Source organism: Protopterus annectens, chromosome 17.part0 (assembly GCF_019279795.1).
Source record: "Protopterus annectens isolate FY-2018-M chromosome 17.part0, PAN1.0, whole genome shotgun sequence".
NCBI classification, from domain to species: Eukaryota; Metazoa; Chordata; order Ceratodontiformes; family Protopteridae; genus Protopterus; species Protopterus annectens.
Genome location: NC_056751.1, coordinates 802,587,407 through 802,603,675, shown reverse-complemented (window position 1 = coordinate 802,603,675; position 16,269 = coordinate 802,587,407). Strand labels below are relative to the sequence as shown.

Below are 16,269 nucleotides of genomic sequence, written 5' to 3'. Positions count from 1 at the left end.
TCATAATATCGAAAAAAAAAAAAGAATGCACCAACACTTTCAATATTCCAGCACAACTACATAACAAAACATATTACTCTTCTCCACCTATAAGCAGGGGGGCAAGCCTCCCTGCACCCCCCACCACCTGCTGCTACTTAAATATATCACCTCCAAGATCGCACACCACAGAAGAAAATGGCAAACATACCATTACGTGCTTCATGAGCACCTGTTGTAACCTTAGTCATGTTCCCTTTTAATTTGCTATAAAAGAACATAACTCATTTTAGTGTAGTAAAGTGTGATCTCGGAGTTGATATATTTAAGTAGCAGGAGGTGTGGGGTGCAGGGAGGCTTTCCCCCCTGGTAATAGTTGTAGTAAACTAATATGCTTTGTCTTTTATTTCTTTCTCTATGTACTTTTGGTGGAGTATAGTAAGTGTTAGTATCCTGTAGTTTTTTTTCGATATTATGAAATTCAGTATTTTGAGTTTTCAGTATTTTGAACTTTCAAGATTTTGGATTCAATATTTTGAATTTCGAGATTATGAGCTTTCAAGATTTAGAAGTGGATCTATATATATATATATATATATATATATATATATATATATATATATATATATATATATACCAACTCCATGGTTGCACAACTGCAACTAACAAACAATTAGTAAGGTGCTATAAAAACCAAAGGAGGATAGCTTATTCTGGAACTCTTCATGCAGGTATTTTGACAAGATTTGAGACCTTGCATACCAATCAACAAAATGTGCATAATAGAACACTGAATTTTGATTTTATGTATATATATATATATATATATATATATATATATATATGTGTGTGTGTGTGTGTGTGTGTGTGTGTGTGTGTGTGTGTGTGTGTGTGTGTGTGTGTGTGTATTTACATGCTCATGTGTACTTGTGTATACTCCTATGCACAAAACTACAGAAGTGCACAGAGGTAGGAAGACTATAAAGTGGAATATCTTTCTATCTATCTGTCTATCTATCTATCTGTCTATCTATCTATCTGTCTATCTATCTATCTATCTATCTATCTATCTATCTATCTATCTATCTATCTATCGTTTAAATTTCTCCAAGTCTTTTGGGTTTCTAATACCATGATGGGAATGGACCCCATTCCTTAGTCAAAGTATGATTAAAGTTCATGAAATTAGTACTGTTTCACTCTTTGATGTTAGCCAAAAGTGCTCTTTGCAGCACCCGTAATGTGCCCAGTAATGACTCCTGCAATTCGTACGGTGTTACATGAATTAGTAACATATCTAAATACAATTGTAAATTCTTTTTTATAAGACCAGTTGCTCCTACTGCTATTGGAACTGTCTGGGTATCTTTCTTCCACATGGCTCTCATTTCTGCCTGTAGATCGAGGTATTTTTTGATTTTGTGTCTCTCTGTATGCAAGACACTGTAGTCACTAGGTGTGGCGATGCTACTTTTGTCTTCTTTTCTTGGACCACTATATCTGGTTTTCTAGCATCTATCTTTTGGACTGTTGGTATTGGGTGATCCCAAGCTGTGGTGGTGCAGCGATAGCGTTGTTGCCTCACAGCAAGAGGTTCTCCCATTCGATTCTCGGCTGGAGCGCCTTCTGTGTGGAGTCTGCATGTCTTCCCCACAGTGGAATGGTGTTCAAAAGACATGCGTGAATGGGCATGCCTTCATTGAAAGTTGGGCATCGGGCTGGCACCTCAGCAATATAAAAATCAACTGCCAATCATTAGAAGACTGGAGTTCCGCTGCGGCGATCCCTAACCGGGAAAAGCCGAATGAAAAACAAAGGTATTGGGTGATCCCATGTGATGTAAACTTCATCATTTTCTATGATTATCTGTGGCTCATGTTTCCAGTGCTTTTCAGCCACTTTGATAACATAATGTTTGCACAATCTCCAGTGTAACATTCTCACCACATTATTATGCCTTTCAGTATACAGTTCCTCTGCCATAAGAGAGTCATAACCAGCAATAAGGTGTGTGACTGTTTCCAATTCAGTTCCACAAAACCTACATATATCTATTTCTCCCACATGTTCAATAGACTTAGTAAACCAACGTGCATGTAGCCCACTATCTTGGGCTGCCAATATTAACCTTTCATTTCTTGATGTAAATTCACCTCTCCTTAACCATTCCTGTGTTCATTCTTGATCAACATGAGGCTCTTCTAGAAGTTTTCTATACTTGCAACTATATTTATGTTTTTTCAACATTTCTTGCCTTCTCATCTGATCCTTCTATATATGCATGCATATGTGGAATTAGGCTATAGCCCACCAGACTGCCACAAATTACATGAGATGTTCCTTACTATCCAGGGTGAGTAACTAAGGAGCTTCACTCTTCACTACTGACTCCAATATGAGACTGTCACATAAACAGAAGTAATGTTTCACAATTTTCCCCTAAGAGCTCTACTTTCCTGGGACTGGACTATGTACCTCTATCCACCCCAAATGTATTTTCTTATTATACACTTCAGAGAAATGTCCCAGTTTAGGACCTCTGATACACTCACACTCAAAGTAAATTTAAATTTCACACATCCACACACTTCTGGGAAAGCCTGACACAGATTTCCTGCTGTGTCTCTTCCCCAAAATAATATGGTAATGCTGCCATCAATCAGAGTTTCTTCATGCTCTTCTAAAGAGGTGTCCAATTATGAAAATTAAATATCAAAATAACTGATAGATATGACCAGAACAACCAGGTCTTCAAGCACACCTCAGGACTATCAAACAGGTATAAGCAATCTGTAATCTCTAAAGGAAAACATTGATTTCCTGCCACTATGTAAAGTAAGTAAAATGATTGCAAGAATATAAATTAATAGCTTTCAATAAACACCAGAACTCAATCACCAGAAATGTAAAATTAAACTGCAGGATAGGAGTAAAATTAAACTGCAGGATAGGAGTCCAATATTCTAGAAAAACTCTATCTTAACAACTAAGATTTCCTAATATAACTAAAGAATACTGACTCTGATCTAGTCTAACATATAACAGAAAGGCCAAGACAGGCTTACAGCTTTTGGTGAGTTCTCTTTCATGAGTGTCCACTGACTATACAGCACTGTAACTAATTGCTTTTCTTCACAAACTGCTGCACTTGACAAACTGCTTAGCACTTGACTAACTTGACTAACTCCAGTCTCAACTGTCTTAAAAAGAACAGTTAGCAGTTTGCAAATGTTATTTTTCTGTTAGTCAGCTGTTTAAATAGGTTTACCTTTACATGTGTATATTGCACAAGGTGAACAGCAATTTTCCGAAAGGCAGTTTGCAAAGTTTGCAAACACCAAACGGAAAAAGGTTCGAATGTGCAATGAGTGAATGCACAGTGCGATTCGCTCATTGTAATTTTACATTCTGGGGTGGATTGCACTATAGTGAGGATCGGGAAATGGTTCCTTTCCCCACTGTAGTGCGATCTCGGAGTTAGAATAATAAAATAGGGGGGTGCAGGGGGGCTTTCTCCTCTTGCTTTACACTTCGTTTTTTTTTTTTTGGTCAACATTAATGTTTGAAAAACAGCTAATCTGCTTTTCGATTTTCTGTTTTTCAAACATTAAGGACTGTTGATGTTTTCACTTTCGTGGTTTTGAGTCACTCATATGAGCACTTGAACCACTGTGATTCGAGTTTTTAAAGGTAAACCCTTTAAATAATCACTTAGCAACCAGGAACATTCTAATGACATCACTCATTGTTCAGCTGTTTCTCCACAGTACTTTAGAATCCCCCTCTCAAACATGCACAGTTAGAAATGCATCAAAACACTGACAGTTTTTCTAAACATTCTGTATAAACAGGGAAATGCTCAACATTTTAAAATGTATTGACATTTCACAATTAGACATGTTGGCATAAATTATAAGATAATCTGAGAATATACACAAATCTCTTGCCAGACATGCTAACACAGATGACAGTGTTTTCAGTTTCTTCACAGTATATACATATATATATATATATATATATATATATATATATATATATATATATATATATATATAGATACACACACACACACACACACACACACACACACACACACACACACACACACACACACACACACACACACAGACACATATGTAATAGTGCTCTGAACAAATCTCCCACAGGATGTTCTGGGTTTGTCTATGATACATAATATTAGTTAAAGAATAATGATTATCTAACTTTAATGACATAAGAGAAAACTGAAGTCTTATAGATTTAAGGTGCTTGTCATACTAAAACCAGTTCAGCAAATAGCAAGGTTAACCAAAGATGAGCCTCACATGCTAACCTTCTCCAAAAGTACAATAATTTACTCAAAGTCTATTCTGTTTTATAAAGCAGGGCTTGAGATAATTCAGATAAAAGATGGGCTGAGCAGAGGTAGGATAAAAGAAATAAATAGCTAGAATAATTCAATTTAAAAGAGTCAGACAAAGATGCATCCACCTTGTAAATCCACCTTGCAAATGCATCCTAGATTCTGATTTGCCTGGATGAGTACATTTTGTGTGATTCAGACTTGAGCTGGTTGTCAGCAAGACAATTGGGTTTAATTGTGATAACTTCTTTGACTTGATAGTTGTCAAATAAATGAATGTTAAAATTGTCTCTTGGTTGGAAAGACGTTCTTGGAGCATCAGTGTTAGCACTGTGCTGGAAATACGTAGGCATGAATAGCATAGACTTTTGGCTGTTAGCATTTAGATATTGTTCTTGGATAGTAAGTAATTTCTCTTGTTTATAGAATCACTTTTGCACCTTGCTTTTGACAGATAAAATAGAATTACCCAGTAGAACAATGACCGTACCATTCATCCAGTGGCTATTGGATCTTTGTCAGGATATAAAACTCAGGAAACATACAGTCCTTTTAAATGACTGTAACTACCAACTACCCAACTACTGATTGTGTAAATCTCTCAGTATCAAATACACATGCAGAAATATTACTTGAATAAGTTAATTAAAACAGCCTGGAAGAAACAGAAAAACATCCAGATAAAGGTGACAATATCTTAGGTATCATAATGATAAATACAGCTTTCTGTTATTCACATATGGTTGTGATCTTTGTGATTAACACAGATCATAATACCATTATCTGTGGCCTATGAGTAAACGTAATCCTAATCATAAACAAACCGCCCTTCCTAAAGTCCTAATCAATGGAGACTGTGATACAAATGGCATGTTTAATTAAAACAGAATGAGTAATACCATACTCAATAACAAAAATAAGTCTGATCAGGATGCTGCCAGTGAGTTCTGTGGTACTGTTAAGTTCTGCATTAATAAAACATGTCAGCAAGACACATATATAGAGGTAAAATCAACCAGAAATATCTGACACTTTACTGAAATCACAAAATTAGTGAGATATGCAACGAACAAGAGAATCTACTTAGCTTTCAAAACTAAACAAATTGTAAAAGCAAGTCTAGAGTAAAGAAAAGTCAGAAACAATGTAATTTTCTTAAAACATGTTCCAGATCTAAGTGAGAATTCAGATTGGTCTCAAAGCTTGACAGCAACTATAAGGTTTTGTTTGATTACTTCCGAACACTAACCACTTGGCGGTGTAAACATGGCTCTATCTGATTTGGTCACATTGACTAATGCTGATGTGACACCCCAAGCTTATATAAAAATTAGAGGTTAATGAAAACAATGACTGAATTAGAAAATTATGACTTTAACATGTAATCAATGAACAAATTATGTGATTAATCAGCCATAGTAAATGTTGCACAAACATCACAATAAGGGAAGAAATTTGTGGTAATTTTTAGCAACAAGGCAAGCGAGCCTTATATTACTAAAGACATAGTAAATTTACCACAAGTAAAATGCCAAACACAAATTCCTTGGGAACAAACAGCATAAATAATAGCTTCCTGTGCAGAAAACTTGGCTAAACATCTATCAGTCATGTTAAAATGTTAGCATAAAGGTATACTTCTGACCTATGGTGACAACCCATAGATGTGCCAGTTCAGAAACGTGGGTCTCATTAAATCAAAACAATGCTAGACTTATCAATCAGACCAGTATCCAGTAGAAAAGCATGGAGAGAGATTTAAAATGGGGCTTATCTAAAACAACACAGTGGACCTACTTCAGTTAGATATGGAACAGTACGGATTTGCTAAGTGGGGATCTTACCTCTTAAATATTATGACATACTTTAAACAGCTCTTAGCAGCACTTAATAGAGGACTGGCATACTATTTTAGTGCCAATAAGAGAGAGAGAGAGAGAGAGAGAGTCTTATTGGAGCTTAAGACAGACCAAAAGCAGAAGCTCTTGGTTTGCAAGTTCTTCTGCTATTGGTCTGATTTCACTCCAGAAATTATCAGTATGAGAGCAGCAGAGCAGCAGAACAGAACCATATATAATCACTTACATTGCTTGTCACATATCTGAGCTGGGAACCCAGAAGAAATGAAGTAACATGAAGTCCAGAAGCACAATCATGAAGTCAGACAACAGTAGACGCTTTTCACAGCCAGAGTACAGCATGTGTATTAAACATCACGATAATTGTGAGACCTGTGTTTAATTACCCATCATTTATGCCTCTTTTGCAATGCCTTGTCCCAGGCTTGTAAGTATATTAGATTTTCTTGGCATTTTATAACACAGCATTATATGCATGAGAACTTGATGCATCAATGTGTGTGTGTGTGTGTGTGTGTGTGTGTGTGTGTGTGTGTGTGTGTGTGTGTGTGTGTGTGTCTATGTTGCTAAGTAACTTTTTTCAGAATGCCTAGTTAGGCTTTTTTTGGTCACTATTAGTCTAGCCCCCAGCTCAGTAAACTCACCTTCATACAAACTTCAAGCTATTTGAGAGTGCTGACTCAGCTCTTCTAAGTCTAAAAAGAATTTCATACCACTCCACTGAGATCACTGCACCATGTTGTACTTCAAATTAAGTACTGATATTATGCAAAAATCTTACATATTTGGTTTTAGTCATGAAATGTTTGCGCAACATGTTTCTACTAATGTATTAAATAATGTTTTAACCTATTGCATGTGAGATTTTCCTGTGATTATATTACAGCGTGAAGCTGATAATTTTATTCAATGAATTGTAGTAGGTGTTGGAAATGAAGCAATGTTACTGTGATGAAGTTCCATTAAAAATAACATTTAGCATGTGATTTGGTTCTGGCAGATTTTATATTTTGTTGGTGTGTTGTTTAGTGTTAGCAAAGGAGTTTGCAGTCACTTTGAACTTATCTGACCCATTATTTAGTACAGAACTGTATTCTGTCACCTTTGCACAAGCTACCTGAGTATCCATGCTAGACGAATCATAGGAATGGAAAACAAGAAGTATCCAGAAAGGTTTGGGGAGCTCTCATTATATTTGGATTCTTATAGATTACTTAGGGGGAGGCCTAGGCCTGATCTATAATTCAATGTGTCATTCAGATCTATTTGTATGTCTTTCTCTGAAAGACACTGCTGGTGGAGCTAAGAAATACTAGATGACGGAAGCTAATACTAAAAATAAATACCAGTAATAAAAAATGATAGATACGTTATACACTGACTTCCAAGTACATGGAATACGCTCATTGTAACATTGTAACTTTTCGGAGATGCAATCATTACCTTCCTTTAAGACTTACACACACACACACACACACACATACACACACACACACACACACGCACGCACGCACGCACACACACACATATACATTGTAACAATGTGGTGGTTCTTATCCCATGATACGTCAAAATGATATAAATAATGCTGTTGGACATAAAAGCATTTTGAAAATAGTGAACATTTTATAAATATTATGGCTGTACATATTATTATACATGGAATGTTTCATAAATGTTGTGTTGTCCTTTAAGGCAGGTATGTACGTGTTTATATCAGCTAGAAATATTCCCACAGAGAGTGCTGTTAATAACCAGTCATCCTGTTTAGTATGATGTACAAAAAGGAGGGCTATGGTCCTGGTAATCAGAAAAACTGGCCTCTCAATGTAGGAAACATTAATATCTGCAACAGGGCTTTAAGGGAGTATGATATAATAAACAAAAAGCAAGCTAGAAGAATGTGAAGGATGTTGAAGAATTTCTTTAAGAATCCACTCTGAAGGAAACTGCGTAGATTGGCATTGGAGCTGTAACAGAATTGGAAGAGAAAACTGTAAAAGATGTTGCTGTTTGCCTATGCCAAAGAGTAGTCTGCATGAATATTTTTATTTTCTGTTTAATAAAAACATATTACTTTCTGGATTTCTCTCTACCACATTATTTTGTACCAAACTGGTAAAAAATGCAAACATTTTGGCAAAACATTTCCACGGCAAAAGGGATTCTGAGTTATACTTTTGACTTGAGTGAAAGACAATTTGCTAATCAACTTTTTCCTCACTTGGAGAGAACAGTAGTCCTGTGGTGTGGACTGGGATATTCTTGGAGTATATCTGTGTTTCTGTGTCAAAGTTATAACTGCAGAGGTAGTGCATCCATGGTGATAGTGGCAATTCTCAAATCCACCATCCTCATGGGGACAGTGGCAATTCCCAAATCCATTCCAATGGGAAAGACAGTTCCAGCTACTAAGTGGGGAGGAAGACATCAAGTCATACCTCCAACTGGTACACCCATCAAGAAAGACAGGACAAGACTGACTGTGTTGGAATCCTGTCAGCCTGGTTTATTGGGCATTGTAAGAGTCTTCATAGACATGGAAAGAACTGAATTTTATAACTTTGATATGGTAAGAAATTATTGCTAACGTGAGTTGGTGTTATTTCTGAGTCACAAACTCAAAAGTTTCATGGCTGGGCATATTCTCTTAACAAAATTGTAATATGTCAGTTTTATGATTTAAATCATACAATTAAATTATAGTTAGATCCTTATTGTCAATGTACTAATATTAAAAATGAAAGAAACATTAGCCATTGAGTTTAAAAATGGCTTTGTCTGATACTTCAAAAAACAAATTATTTGAATGTGACCAATATGATGCTAGTAAATGTATACTAGTACAGCATTTGTTTTACAGTGAATCTCTCTTTAAATCCTAGCAGTCTAAATTCACAGTAAAGTATGTGTTAAATACTGATGGCAAACATAAAGTAGCAGTTTTAGACATACTGTGATTAAATGTTGGGGAAATGTTATCTAGCTGGCTGCTGTACTTGTATTGGCACAACTGTTATACCTCTGAAACGTGCAGTCACTGAAAACATGGTATTACTGATGTTATTCCACTGGAATGTGGTTAATTGCTTGCTGGAATCGCTCAGATAGCTTCGGTGTTTGTTATTGTGCTTCAGCAAAATTAATTAATGTCTTATTTAATGGCAACCAGATACATGGACTACTAGATTCCAGCAGTACGATGACACTTACAAAGACATGGTATGTGTGTAAAAGGAAGACCCTTACTGAAGGTGTAGTTGAAGCAGTCACCTTCTATGGAGATAGAAACCGTGCCCCGTCACTCAATCAGAACTACAAACGGTGTTCGGGGAAATAGCTCATACTATTCTTGCAGCTCCTAACAAACATGATATGATAATAAGGCCATTCTGAAAGTTTATGGAGGCAGTGGAAGGGAAGTTAATCCTTTTGACAAACTAATTTATCACGGATGAGAAGCGCCATCGAGTGAATAAACCTACATGTTGTATTGGCAGTGCTGTTACAGCTCTGAAACATGTAAGAGATTATCCTGCCTGCTTTACCTGAAAAAACGTGGGGGGAGGCACAACCACCACACACATTTTTTAAAGAATGTATGAATTTAACAAAGATCATGGCATATTAAAAAGCTTTAAAGGTACAACCTTTAACACGCTGTTTTGTAAATGCATTTTTGTTTAAGGCAGTCAGGTATACGTTTGTATTATTCAGGAACGGTTCCTAAATAAAGCACTGATAACAAGCAATCTTTCTACTTTGTGTGGTAAATAAGAAGGAAAACTATGACCTTGGTTATTAGTAAAGTTGTTCTCTCAATGTGTGATGGGGATGGACTTGGAACAGAGCTTCTGTGAGTATGATATAGCAAGACAGAGACATCAAGAAGAACCTGATATATCCTAGATAAGAATTCAGCCTGATGCAAGGTCTGTGAACCCTTTCTGGTTTTGTAGCGGAACATAACGAAACTAAAACTTTTTGTTGTTTTTCTTTTACCAAAGACTAGGTTGGATGAATATTCCTATTTCTGTTTAATAAAACCACATTATTTTATAGACATTGCCTCTAGTGTTTATATTTTGAAGGCCTATGAACTTTTGCCTTCCTCCATCTTTACCATTCCTGTTCTTCTTTTCTCCATCTGTCCTCTGCTGATATGAATGCATCTATGGACTTCCTCACCAGTGCCAATTAGAGCTATAACCTATCCAGACACCATGTGGATCAAAGGCAAAGAAGATTCTTCTGGACAGAATGTCAGCCTATTGCTGGATTGCACACACTTCCCACGTGGCACACACACTGGCAGGCAATTTGGAGGAACTACCAAATCAAACTGACTTAAAAGATGTGTATATATATTTTTATATATACGTATATATATATATATATATATATATATATATATATATATATATATATATATATATATATATATATTTATATATATATATATATATATATATATATATATATATATATATATATATATATATATATTGATTTATATATACATATATATATATATATAAATATATATATATAAAAATATATATATATATATATATGGTTTACTATTATTTTGTTGAGTTCACTGCAGGCGAATTATTGTTTCTATGAAACGTAAAAACAAAATTCACTAAGCAAACGACTAAAATCTTGAACTTGGAAGTGGGGAATATTCGAATTCGACATAATTCAAACATTCGCCAAACTTCTGGGAAAAGCATTACTGCAAGTTCCACAATAAAGAATGTGTTTGCAGGGGGGCAAGCCCTCTGCACCCCTCACACCCCCTGCTACTTAGATATACAAACTCCAGTATTGCACTATAGTCAGGGAAAGGGTACATTTCCCGATCCCCACTATAGTGTGGTCTGCATCAAAATGTAGAAATTCACAACAGCAAATACTGTATTGCGTTCGCTGTTGTAAATGTCTACATTCTGGCATTCATTTTAATACAACTAGATGATTATGGGAGCTTTATCAGGTTAAGTAAAACACAGTATGGTTTCAGATATGGATATGGTGTTTTAAAGTGAGCAGAAAATGAATAGCAGAAAATAAGGAAATTAGTTGTAAACTCTTATGTAGAAGTAAAATAAATGACGTGTGAGTGTATAGTATAAGGACATAGAAAATCCTCGCATGTAAGGCAGGTGCACCAGGCCAAAACACGTAGCACAAATTCAAAAACAAAAGAGGTCAGCACCTATAGAGTGACAAACACGATTTATTCCTGATGGCAGCAAGTAAAATAATCACATCAGACCGGTTTCGGCAATTTTGCCTTTATCAGTGAATGGTTCATAAACACAATTGCCACATATTTATACACTAGCAAACGATCCTAATTAAACATTTAAAGTCATAGCTGTCCCAAAGCCATATAGTTACACACTCACTAAAAATGACCAAAGGACATAATTCACAATATTTTGGCTTTATAAATGGTCATTTAGACCTGGGGAAAAAAGAGCCCCAAATCTAATAATTTAAATCTAATAATCTAGTAAACTGAGCTAGTGTTTCTTCTAGAAAAGACTTTGGTTTTCAACACATACTTACAAAAGGAACAATGTCCACAGGGAAATGAGCCCACCAATCTATCTCCTGTGATGGTTAACTGATTACCCAAATTATGTGCCTTAGCCATAAATTTGTAATGATTAAAGTATGACCCAAGGGTACATCCCCAACGATATGAAAACTTACATTCACTGGTAAGAAGATTGGATAAGGCCTCACTGGCCATAAGAATGTTCCAATTCTTATTGACTACTTGTCTAATGACCCGAGTATTCCTACCATAGGTGGTTACAAATCTAACAACATTTCCTGTTGTACGAGTTTTCTCATGATACTGGAGTAATTCAGATCTATTTTGCCCCATGGCCCAATTACCAGCTGATAATATGTGTCCTGGTTTATATCCCCTACTGTAGAATCTGTTTATCAAATCCGCCTTATGATATTCATATTCAACATTGGAGGAGCAAATCCTTTTAATTCTAAGAAAGTATTTGTTGAAAACCAAAGACTTTTCTAGCAGAAACACTAGCTCAGTTTACACAATTCATCATTTTGTTAATTGCAGAACAGCCTGGGTGGTCTATTTGGCCACCTGTTCCTGTTCCTCTTTTTACATTGGGCAAACTTCAAGGTCACTCAGAACTAGAATATCTGATAACCTGAGTGATATCAGGAACAAACATATGACTAATGCCCTGTACAGACATGTTTGTAATCACAATACTGCTATCTTTCACTTTAGTGTTATTGATAGAGTATGGAGGGAACAATCCAGTAAAGCTAGAAGTCACGGCATTTTAAATGATAAAGAAAAGAGCTGGATTATTAGATTTGGGGCTCTTTTTTCCCCAGGTCTAAATGACCATTTATAAAACCAAAATATTGTGAATTATGACCTTTGGTCATTTTTAGTGAGTGTGTAACTATATGGTTTTAGGATGGCTATGACTTTAAATGTTTAATTAGGATTGTTTGCTAGTGTATAAATATGTGGCATTTGTGTTTATGAACCATTCACTGATGAAGGCAAAATTGCTGAAACTGGTTTGATGTGATTATTTTACTTGCTGCCATCAGGAATAAATCGTGTTTGTCACTCTATAGGTGCTGGCCTCTTTTGTTTTTGAATGAGTGTATAGTATGCCAGAACAGGAACTGAGATTAAAATAGTTAAACTAGTATGGGAAACGTGCAAAACAAATTAGTACACAGAATTCTATTTACCAAATCCTACATTTAATATTACCTCTTTGGAGGACTCTAAGAGACTTTAAACTAGATAGGCTGCTCAAGGCTCCCCACTCCCACTGGAAGCATCCTTCAGAAAGGCCTCATAGAAACAGATAACTGGTGCCAGAGCCATGGCCTTAAACTGAACGCCAAAAAATGTATAGTCATACCCTTTGGGAAAAACAAAGTACCCACAAATTACCACATAGGTGGTAATCCATTAAGTAAGGAAGAAGTAATCGGGGACCTAGGGACCCAAGTTGACAGTAACCTCTCATGTGACACTCATGTTGCCAAGGTGGTTAGGAAGACCTTCTATATTACCCACCTTATCATGAAAGGATTCACATCTAGATCAAGAGAGGTCATTGTGCTCCTGTACTCTTCCTTTATTAGGCCCATAATTGAGTACAATGCCCCATTTGGGATGTACCTTACCCGACACCTGCAGCAGTTAGAAAGACCCCAAAAATACCTCACCAAGAGGATCAAGGGTCTCAAACATATGTCATATTCTGCCCGGCTGAAGAAACTCCAGCTCTATTCAGTTGCATATCACCTACTCAGAGGCGATCTATGTCTGACATACAAGACCATGTCCAATCCGGAATTAATGGACATGCTCCACCTCAGAAAATCCAAATCCACCAGAGCCATGAGAGCGAGAGATTTGAACCTCAACACAGAAATAAATAGGACGTGCTGGAGGGACAGATTCATAACCCAGAGGCTCCCTACACTCTGGAACAGAATCCCAGTCCATGTTAGGCAGAGCCCCTCACTGACTCTATTCAAGAGAAATCTCGACGAGTGGATGGGAGATCGTAGGTTTACCCCAGGGGTCACCTCTGTGTCACTACTAGACAGAGGCACAGTAAACTAAACCCTAAATGGGCATAGTATTCTCATTCCAAGGGGTGGCGAAAGCCACACACACTCGGGCTAGGCTTATAAATGCCCTAGGGCAGATAGCCTAGTATGAACTTATGAACCTATGAACCTATAAAAAGGGAAAATATTTTTATAGTAATAAAAGGCTGAGATGAAAAAAGCATGTTGCAGGTATTACAGTGCTTTATATACTCCAATAATGATTCGCTTTATTATTTTAGCTGAAATTGGAATCTAGATTCATAGGACAGAATATCAGTTAGTACAATCAAAACTTAGGTTCATGCTGTTTAATCATTATTTGGAATGGGTTAATATATTTGATATGCGTTGTACCTTTGGCAACATACGTGCTTTGTATATTATAATATACAAATGTATGGCTGTATATAATGATTGTCAGACATATTTCTGTATGAATGATTTAAGCTTCTGTACTTTATGGCTTAAACTTGTTTTTCTTTCTTACCAGATGCCACTGAATGCATTAAATGTCCAGAAGATCATTGGTCTGAAAACAGTCATTTGAAATGCATTGCAAAAGATGTTGAATTTTTATCCTTTGAAGAACCACTTGGAATAACTTTATCAGCCATATCAACATCATTTAGTTTTATCACCATGTCAATATTCTGCATCTTCCTTAAGAATCGTGATACTCCAATTGTGAAAGCAAACAATCGTGAACTGAGCTTTCTTCTCCTGCTGTCACTGACATTATGTTTCCTATGTTCCTTGGTATTTATTGGTAAACCACTGAAGTTCACCTGTATGCTCCGCCAACCTGCATTTGGGATAATATTTTCCCTATGTGTATCTGCTATATTAGCAAAAACAGCCACTGTGGTTATTGCTTTCAGTGCCACAAAGCCCAACAGTAAGTTACAAAAATGGGTTGGGTCAAAGACTCCTCTCTTGATAGTTATTGTCTGCACTAGTGTTCAAATGCTCATATGCACTTGCTGGGTAGCTTTACATCCCTCTTTTCCACAGATGAACATGGCATCTCAAGAAACCAAAATTATAAACGAATGTAATGAAGGCTCTATAACTGCTTTCTATGTTGTTCTCGGATACCTTGGCATTTTGGCAACAGTGAGTTTCACTGTAGCCTTTTTTGCAAGGAAACTACCTGACAGCTTCAATGAGGCCAAATTCATCACTTTTAGCATGATTGTATTTTGTAGCGTTTGGCTGTGTTTTATTCCAGCCTACCTGAGCACTAAAGGAAAGTATACAGTTGCTGTAGAAATATTTGCCATAGTGGCATCTAGTATGGGACTGCTTGGCTGCATATTTTTCCATAAGTGCTATATTATAGTACTAAAAGCCGAACTAAACACAAGGGAGCATTTGATAGGGAAGAGAGCTGTTAAATAACAATTCTACAAGAAAACTAAAGATGTACTGCAGTTGGCTGAACATACTTTAAGAAATCTAAAATAAAATATATAACAATATTCACTAATTTTGTTCATGTTACATGATTATAAAAATCAAAGAAAAAAATAGATATTTGTTCTGAAAATTGTTACAGTATACACTCAGTTAAAAATATTAAGACAATAAATAAAATCATAAAACAACTAACACATTTCATATACTGAATATTATCATGAGTTTGTTTTATAACACCTATTTTAGTATGTTTAGCAGGAATATTATTTTTCTTACAGTTTTAAGCTATCACACTCATTTTGGTCCTGTAAGCACTTCTTAACAAAGCATTGCGTGTTACAGTGAGGCAATATTTTACGTTTGTTTATTACACATACTTCTCAGGAAATGATTGCTCTTGTTTTTTCCATTACTTCTTAATTATTTATTTGTGTCACTTTCTAGCTATTACCCGTCTGCATTCTTTTATCACCACTTGGGCATCTCCTGCATTATGAATAATACCAAATGAGCCTTTATATTTAATAAAGTACATATTTATTTTTACCTAATCCATGTTCAGTGCTGAAATTCCCACATGCTAAAACATGGATAAACTCTAATTTAGGTGTCAATCATTGTTTCAAACCAAAAAAATGTGGTCAAAAATATTTCTCCTTGCAAAATGCTCAGTAACATTTTTAAAGAAAATGGAAAAAAAAAGAGAAAACTGAAAACTTTCTGAAAATGTTTAAGCCCTCATAAAGAAATTCATAAAGAAATAGTCATGTAATGCCTTTTCTTCAAAAATCAGCAAACGTTACAGAATAATCGACTGACACTGGGCCAAATTGCGTAAAGTTTTCAGAATCATGCATTCTCCCAATATTAGCACAAACGTTGTGGATAAGCATGTAATATGGAAATATGCCTAAGTGAACTTAGAATATCTTGGTGCATAACAGAGTTTCTCAGCAGTAACGTTGCACTGTATATCAGTCACAGCCCTTCCGTAAGTCCTGAAAACTG

The 16,269-nt window shown here is 35.9% G+C and overlaps 1 protein-coding gene across 1 annotated transcript in view; it reads left to right on the top strand.

Moving 5' to 3' along the window:
* The window catches only part of LOC122791528 (vomeronasal type-2 receptor 26-like), a 74,220-nt gene extending 58,977 nt beyond the window's left edge, over positions 1–15,243 (top strand). Inside the window, exon 4 of the mRNA XM_044059270.1 lies at positions 14,336–15,243. Within this exon, the coding sequence (XP_043915205.1) occupies positions 14,336–15,243 (908 nt within the window). The remainder of the gene's footprint in view (positions 1–14,335) is intronic.
* The last annotated feature ends 1,026 nt before the right edge of the window (positions 15,244–16,269 follow it).